The sequence below is a fragment of the Mobula hypostoma genome, chromosome 19 (genome assembly GCF_963921235.1).
Source record: "Mobula hypostoma chromosome 19, sMobHyp1.1, whole genome shotgun sequence".
NCBI lineage: Eukaryota > Metazoa > Chordata > Chondrichthyes > Myliobatiformes > Myliobatidae > Mobula > Mobula hypostoma.
Genome location: NC_086115.1, coordinates 16,341,764 through 16,350,485, shown reverse-complemented (window position 1 = coordinate 16,350,485; position 8,722 = coordinate 16,341,764). Strand labels below are relative to the sequence as shown.

At 49.3% G+C, this 8,722-nt stretch overlaps 1 protein-coding gene across 1 annotated transcript in view; it reads left to right on the top strand.

Moving 5' to 3' along the window:
• The first annotated feature begins 2,290 nt into the window (after positions 1 to 2,290).
• LOC134359117 (solute carrier family 2, facilitated glucose transporter member 5-like) overlaps positions 2,291 to 8,722 on the top strand; it is a 50,461-nt gene continuing 44,029 nt past the window's right edge. Inside the window, exons 1-3 of the mRNA XM_063072086.1 lie at positions 2,291 to 2,332; positions 5,120 to 5,218; positions 7,359 to 7,519. Of these exons, the coding sequence (XP_062928156.1) occupies positions 2,291 to 2,332; positions 5,120 to 5,218; positions 7,359 to 7,519 (302 nt within the window). The remainder of the gene's footprint in view (positions 2,333 to 5,119; positions 5,219 to 7,358; positions 7,520 to 8,722) is intronic.

Sequence of the window (8,722 nt, the reverse complement as noted above, 5' to 3'; positions counted from 1 at the left end):
CTTCTCTCTCCCTCTCTCCTCCCATTCACCCTTCTTTCTCATTCGCCTCTCTCTCTCTTTCACACAGCCCTCTCCTTCTCACTTCCCCCCACTTTCTCACTCACTCATCCCTCCCTCTCTCTCACTAACCTCTCTTTCTCATTTGCCCCTCTCTCTCTCTTTTTGTCTCTCACTAACTTGCCCCCTCCAGCTCACATCCGAATCTCTCTCTCAGTCCCTTTCTCACTCATCTGCCCCTCTCTCTTCCACTCGCTCACCCCCCCTCACTCTGTCATTCGGCTCTCTCTGTCTCTCTTTCTCTCACTCACCCCCTCTCTCAAACGCCCCTCCCTCTTTCTCCCACTCACTCCCTCATTCTCATATTCCAATCTCTCTCACTCCCACTATATCTCACAGTCCCTCTCTCTCTCTCACTCACCTATCTCACTCTCTCTCAAAGCCCTCCCCTCTCACTCATCCTCTTCTCTCAGTACCCTCTCACTCTCTCACACAGCCCTCTCCCATTCACGCCCCCTCCGTCTCTCTCACTAATCCCTCTCTCTCACTCAGTCACCCCCTATCTCTCTCAACTCACCCCCTCTCTCACATCCTAATCTCTCATTCCCCTCTCTCACAGCCCTTCTGTCTCTCTCACACACCCTCTCTCTCAGTAATCCCTTTCTCTCTCACACACCCTCTCTCTCTCTCTCACTAATCCCTCTTTCTCTCACTCAGTCACCCCTATCTCTCTCAACTCACCCCCTCTCTCACATCCTAATCTCTCATTCTCCTCTTTCACAGCCCTTCCCTCTCTCTCAGTAATCCCCTTCTCTCTCACTAATCCCTCTTTCTCTCACTCAGTCACCCCATCTCTCTCAACTCACCCCCCTCTCACATCCTAATCTCTCATTCCCCTCTTTCACAGCCCATCCCTCTCTCTCTCTCTCATTCACATGCCTATCTCTCTCATCCCCTTTCTCACATCCCAATCTCTCTCATTCCCCCTCTCTCACACAGCCCTCTCCCTCTCACTTCCCCTCCTTCTCTCTCTCACTTGCCCCATCTCACCAGTCCCCCACTCGCCTCTCTCACTCTCTCTCACCCCTCCCTCTTTCACAGCCCCTTTCTACATAGAAACATAGAAACAGAGAAACCTTACAGCACAATACAGGCCCTTCGGCCCACAAAGCTGTGCCGAACTTGTCCTTACCTTAGAACTACCTGGGCTTACCCATAGCCCTCTATTTTTCTAAGCTCCATGTACCTATTCAGGAGTCTCTTAAAAGACCCTATCGTTTCTACCTCCACCATCGCCACCAGCAGCCCATTCCACACGCTCACCACTCTCTGTGTAAAAAACTTACCCCGACATCTCCTCTGTACCTTTCTCTCTCACTCATCCCTCTCTCTCATTCTCTCCCTCACTCACCCCCTTTCACTCACGTCCCAATCTCTATCACTCCCCTCTATCTCACGACACTTTTTCCCTCACTCACTCCTCTCTCTCACTCACTCCTCTCTCCCTCACTCATCCCCTCTCTCACTCATCCCTCTCTCTCACATCCCAATCTCTCTCACTCAGCCCCTCTGTACCCTCTCGCTTCACACTCACCCCCTCTCTCTCTCACTCACTCCTTTCTCTTATGTCCCAATACCTCTCACTCTCCCTCTCTCTCCCTCAGCCCCTCTCTTTCTCACTCGCCCGTCTCTCTCTCTCACACAGCCCTCTTACTCTCACGCACCCCTCTCTCTCTCAATCCCCCACTCACTCTCTCACACTCACCCCTTTCTCTCGTTCTCTCTCTCTCTCTTTCTCACTCACTCCCTCACTCATATCCCAATCTCACTCATGCTTCTCTCTAATTTGCCCCCCTCTCCCTCTCACTCACCCCCTCTACCTCTGCTGTATCTTTCTTTCTCTGTCCCCCTTCTCTCTCTTTCTCTCTACTTTCTCTCCTCTCTTCCCTATCTTCCTCTCCCCTGTTTTCTCACTCTCCCTATACACTCCCATCTCCCGCTGTTGCTGAGACTACCCCTCCACGTTCTCCCCTTCCCCCGACACACCCCCTCCCCACCCCACCCTGCCTCAGGAATTCTTGGCAGCGAGTTCTTTCAGCATGAAAACTGCTGTGTGTTTTATAAAACCACATGTAACTGCTGCTGTGCAGTTGAACGTTTGGATGAAATACTCGAGGAAATTGCAAATAGGATAATTGAATTTCCTTGTCACGATCTATAACCGTCCGTATCTGACAAACCCGTGAGTAATATGTTCACAGAGCAGTCAGCACCCTGACATTCTGTCACGAGGATGCGTCAGAAGCACGAGTCCACTCGGTCCCACCTGCGCGAGGTGCCTCATTCGCTGCGAGGGAATGGCAGGACGTTCAGCCCGCCGAGTAATTCATGGAACCTCAGCTCCCTTTCTGCCGCCTTGTCATCGTGGCCAAGCGCGCAGTGAAGCTGTGGCTAGCATGTTCTCAGAGAGACGTCATGAAGCTGAAAAGGGTTCAGAGATAGTGATCGTGGACCACTCAGAAATCCGAAGGCGGGGGCAGGGGGAAGAACGTTGCTCAAAGGACGATCTTTGAAAAGGGCTTCAGGTACTGCTCCTCCAAAGTCATTGTCCCCCCCAATACCATCTCCCCACATTTCATACCCCCTACACCATCTACTCCCCCATACTGACACCATCACACCTACCTCCCCCACCCCTGGCCTTGTAGACCGGAACGACAGGTAGGAAGCTACAATTTCTGGTAACTGAGGCCATCACTTTGCTGATGACACCACTGCCGATGGCAGACTCCTAGGTGGTGATGAGGAGGCGTACAGGAGCGAGTTAAATCAGCTGGTTGAGTGGTGTCGCAACATCAACCTTGCACTCAATGTCGGTAAGACCAAGGAGTTGATTGTGGACTTCAGGAAGGGGAAGACAAGGGAACAAGGTTCAAAGCTGAAAGTAAATTTTATTATCAGAGTACATCCCACACACAACCCCAAGGTTCACACCAATCCTCATCGAGGTGTCAGCAGTGAAAAGGGTGGGCAGCTCCACGTTCCTGGGTGGCAACATCTCAGGTGATCTTTCCTGTGCCCAACATATTGATGCATTTATGAAGAAGGCTGTGCTGTAATTTTATAAGGAGTTTGAGGAGATCTGGCATGTCACCAAAGACTATAGCAAATTTCCACAGATAGAAACATAGAAAATAGCTGCAAGAGTAGGCCATTCAGCCCTTCGAGCCTGCACCGCCATTCAGTATGATCATGGTTTATCATCCAACTCAGAACCCTGTACCTGCCTTCTCTCCATACCCCCTGATCCCTTTAGCCACAAGGGCCATATCTAACTCCCTCTTAAATATAGCCAATGAACTGGCCTCAACTGTTTCCTGTGGCAGAGAATTCCACAGATTCACCACTCTCTGTGTGAAGAAGTTTTTCCTCATCTCGGTCCTAAAAGGCTTCCCCTCTATCCTCAAACTGTGACCCCTCATTCTGGACTTCCCCAACATCGGGAACAATCTTCCTACATCTAGCCTGTCCAATCCCTTTAGAATTTTATACGTTTCAATAAGATCCCCCCTCAATCTTCTAAATTCCAGTGAGTATAAGCCTAGTCGATCCAGTCTTTCATCATATGAAAGCCCTGCCATCCCAGGAATCAATCTGGTGAACCTTCTTTGTACTCCCTCTGTGGCAAGAATGTCTTTCCTCAGATTAACGGACCAAAACTGCACACAATACTCCAGGTGTGGTCTCACCAAGGCCTTGTACAACTGCAGTAGTACCTCCCTGCTCCTGTACTCAAATCCTCTTGCTATAAATGTCAGCATACCATTCGCCTTTTTCACCACCTGCTGTACCTGCATGCCCACTTTCAATGACTGGTTTATAATGACACCCAGGTCTCGTTGCACCTCCCCTTTTCCTAATCGGCTACCATTAAGATAATAATCTGTTTTCCTGTTCTTGCCACCAAAGTGGATAACCTCACATTTGTCCACATTTGTCCACATTAAATTGCATCTGCCATGAATTTGCCCACTCACCTAACCTATCCAAATCACCCTGCATACTGTTAGCATCTTCCTTGCAGCTAACACTGCCGCCCAGCTTCGTGTCATCCACAAACTTGCACATTTAATTCCCTGGTCTAAGTCATTAATATATATTGTAAACAACTGGGGTCCCAGCACTGAGCCTTGCGGTACCCCACTCGTCACTGCCTGCCATTCTGTTAAAATCCCATTTATTCCCACTCTTTGCTTCCTGTCTGCCAACCAATTCTCTATCCACATCAATACCTTACCCCCAATACCATGTGCTTTAAGTTTGCACACTAATCTCCTGTGTGGGACCTTGTCAAAAGCCTTTTGAAAATCCAAATATACCACATCCACTGGTTCTCTCCTATCCACTCTACTAGTTACATCCTCAAAAAATTCTATGAGATTCGTCAGACGTGATTTTCCTTTCACAAATCCATGCTGACTTTGTCCGATGATTTCACCGCTTTCCAAATGTGCTGTTATCACATCTTTGATAACGGACTCTAGCATTTTCCCCACCACCGATGTCAGGTACCGTGGGGAGCATTCTAACTGGTTGCATCACTGTCTGGAATGGAGGGGCCAATGCACCGGATCGGAAAATGTTGCGGAGGGGTTGTAAACTCAAGCAGCCCCATCGTGGGCACTCGCCTCCCCATCATCGAGGACATATTCAAAAGGCAATGCCTCAAGAAGGAGTCATCCTTATTAAGGACCCTCACTACCCAGGGCATGCCCTCTTCCCATTACTACCATCAACAGGAGGCACAGGAGCCTGAAATTCCTCACTCCATGTTTTAGAAACAGCTTCTTCCCCTCTGCCATCAGATTTTTGAATGGTCAATGAACCTATGCTCTTTTTCATTACTTATTAATACTTCATACATATTTCTTGTTGTAATTTATAGAATATTTTATGTACTACACTGTACTGCTGCCGCAGGACCACAGATGTCATGATCTATGTCAGAGATAATGAACCTGATTCTGATTCTGAGGTGGTCCTGTTCCAGCCGGCACAGCTTCCGGAATGTTCCTGGTCTGGGTGCTGTACCGTAACTAGTCCTATGTTACTCCCTGCACAGCACCTGACGTGGACCCTCCTTGCAGCTGCCACCCTCACCTCCTTCGGCTCCTCCATGCCGTACGGCTACAACCTGGCAGTGGTGAACTCCCCGACCCAGGTAAGGTGCCAGGTCAGTCCCGGCTACACAATCCCCCTGAGCTCTTACTCCCAGCTGTCACTCACACCGGTATGATCACTCCCTCTCAGCTACAATGACATTCCCTATAAGGGAAGATGGCAGAAAACAGGGAATTACAGGCCAGTTACCTTACACCCAGGATCAAGATAGTGTTAAGATGATATCCAGGGTTAATAAGAACATAAGAAATAGGAGCAGGAGTAGGCCATCCGGCCCATCGAGCCTGCCCCACCATTCAATAAGATCATGGTTGATCTGTCTGTAAACTCAGCTCCAGCTACCTGCCTTTTCCCCATAACCCTTAATTCCCTTACTATATAAAAACCTATCTAACTGTTTCTTAGATACATTTAGCCTCAACTGCTTCCCTGGGCAGAGAATTCCACAGATTCACCACCCTCTGGGAAAGACAGTTTCTCCTCATCTCCGTCCTAAATCTTCTCCTCTGAATCTTGAGACAATGTCCCCTAGTTCTAGTCTCACCTGCCAATGGAAACAACTTTCCTACTTCTATCTTATCTGTCCCTTTCAAAATTTTGTATGTTTCTATAAGATCCCCTCTCATTCTTCTGAACTCCAGAGTGTATAGTCCCAGACAACTCAATCTCTCCTCTTAACCCCTTCATCCCTGGAATCAACGTAGTGAACCTCCTGTGCACTGCCTCCAAAGCCAGTATATCCTTCCTCAAGAAAGGAGACTAGAACTGCACACAGTACTCTAGGTGCGGCCTCACCAGTACCCTGTATAGTTGTAGCATGACCTCCCTGCTCTTGAATTCAATCCCTCTAGCAATGAAGGCCAACGTTCCGCTTGCCTTCTTAATAACCTGCTGTACCTGCAAGCCAACTTTTTGTGATTCATGAACAAGCACTCCCACGTCCCTCTGCACAACAGCAAGCTGCAATCTTTCACCATTTAGATAATAATCTGATGCAGATTGGGAGACCGTTTCACCGAGCATCTACACTCCGTCCACCAGAACAAGCGGGATCTCCCAGTGGCCACCTATTTTAATTCCACTTCCCATTCTCATTCCAATATGTCCATCCATGGTCTCCTCCACACGTGATGAGGTCACACTTAGCTTGGAGGAACAACACCTTGTATTCTGTTTGGGTAGCCTCCAACCTGATTGCATGAACATCGTTTCTCTAACTTTTTGTAATGCCCCAACCCCATCTCTTTCACCATCTCCCATCCTCTTTTCCCTCTCTCACCTCATCTCCTTGCCCACCCATCACCTCCCTCTGGTGCTCTGCCCCCCTTTCCTTTCTTCCATGGCCTTCTGTCTCTTTCAGCAATCTACTTCCCAGCTCTTTACTTCATTCCTCCCCCTCCAGGTTTCACCTATCACCCTGTGATTCTCTCTCTCCCCACCCCCCCCCCAGCTTTTAAATTTACTCCTCAGCCTTTTTTCTCCAGTCCTGCTGAAGGGTTTCGGCCCCAGACATCAACAGTACTCTCTTCCTAGATGCTGCCTGGCCCGTGGAGTTCCTCCAGCATTTTGTGTGTGTTGCACAGTGTTGCTCTATGAGATGGGGATTAGGGTTGTGCTGGTTCATTGAAGATGAAGTGAAGTAGCTGTTCCTGTGCCTGGTGGTGTGGATCTCCTTCTCTTCCCACAGATGCTGTCTGACCTAGTGTGTATTTTCCAACATTCTCTGTTTTTATTGGTAACAGAACACTATCATTAATTGGGAAAAGTGAATACAAAATTCGGAAGGTAATGCATCAGTTACTTGGAGCATGATGAGAACACATCTGGAGTTTAAAAAGAGGGTGCTAATATGTGAGAAGTAGTTTAGAGAGAGGTTACTAATAACTTAGGATGGGTGAGTTATCTTACCAAAGGTTTATAGCCTTGTATCTTCTGGTATTCTGAAGAGTGAGATGGAATGACTGAAACATAAGATCTTGAGTGGTTTAGATAGGGAAAATATTTCCTTATAGGAGAAGGTAGGAGGTTGAGAGGGAAGATAAAAATGCCACGATCAGACTCGATGGGCTGAATGGCCTAATTCAGTTTCTTTGCCTTATGGTCGAGCTCTGCCGTTCGCCATTTCCCAGCACCCTCTGCCTCTCCCGTCTGATTACTCACGTTGCATTGTGTATCTGCAGTACATCAAAGCTTTCTACAATGACACCATCCTGGAGCGTTACAACATGACCATGAGCGCCGACAACCTGGTGCTGCTCTACTCGGCCACGGTCTCCGTCTTCGCTGTGGGTGGGATGTTCGGTGCTTTCGTCGTCGGTCTACTGGTCTCCAAGCTGGGTCAGTAAGTATCCGGGCCACCACCTGATGCTTCACACCCAGATTCCGATCACATACAGCGGGGTGCAGTGGAACTCCCTGCTCGCATGGCAATTAGTGCACAAACACGTCAAGTGTAAAACACCAGAATGGTCCAAACAACGCCACTGCCAGCAGAATGCCCGAGTGTCTCTAATGACCAGAATGGCGGGTATGAGGCCACCGGTGCCTCCACCTCTATCCCAACACATCCTATAAGACCATAAGACAAACGAGCAGAAATAGCCTATTCGGCCCATCGAGCCTGCGCCACCATTCGATCATCATTATCAGCATCATTACGTGCCTTGTTGAATGCATGATGTGAGTGATCATGGTCTTGACCATGATTGTTCTTGGCAAATTTTTCTACAGAAGTGGTTTGCCGTTGCCTTCTTCTGGGCAGTGTCTCGTAAAGGCCCCAGCCAATATCAATGCTCTTCGGAGATTGCCTGCCTGGCGTCAGTGGTGGCATAACGGGAGCTTGGTGATCTGCACCGGCTGCTCTTATGACCATCCACCAGCTGCTCCCACGTGACCCTGATCGGCGGGGGGGGGGGGCTCCCACGTGACCCTGATCGGGGGTGGGGGGGGGCTATGCAGGCGCTACTCCTTGCCCAAGGGGGACCTGCAGGCTAGGAGTGGCAAGGGGCGCCTTACACCCCCATCGAGAGAGACATATCTCCATCCTGCCACCTTCCGGCCATGGCTGATTCAATCCCATTCTCCTGCCTTCTCCCCGTAACCTTTGACGCCCTGACTAATCAAGAGCCTACCAACCTCTGCTTTAAATACCCTGGATGACATGGGCTCCACAGCCACAGACTCACCAGCCTCTGACTAAAGAAATTCCTCCTCTTCTCCATTCTAAAGGGACACCCCTCTATTCCAAGGCTGTGCCCTCTGGTTCGAGGCTCTCCAACTAATGGAAGCATCCACTCCGTGACCACCCTGTCCAGGCTCTATCCTCACCGCTCCTTTAGGCTGCTCGCTTTCAGCAAACAAGCTCTGAATCCAAGTTATACCTCTCACACACCTGAAGCCTTCGAACTCACTCCCTGAATCTTCATTCCTCTCTTCTTTGAGGACTTGAAGCCTCCTACATTGATGGAATTGGGACACCTGGTACTGTATCCCTTCAGGAGACTGAGGGCAGATCTCCCTAACGTGCACTACACCTCTATTTTCC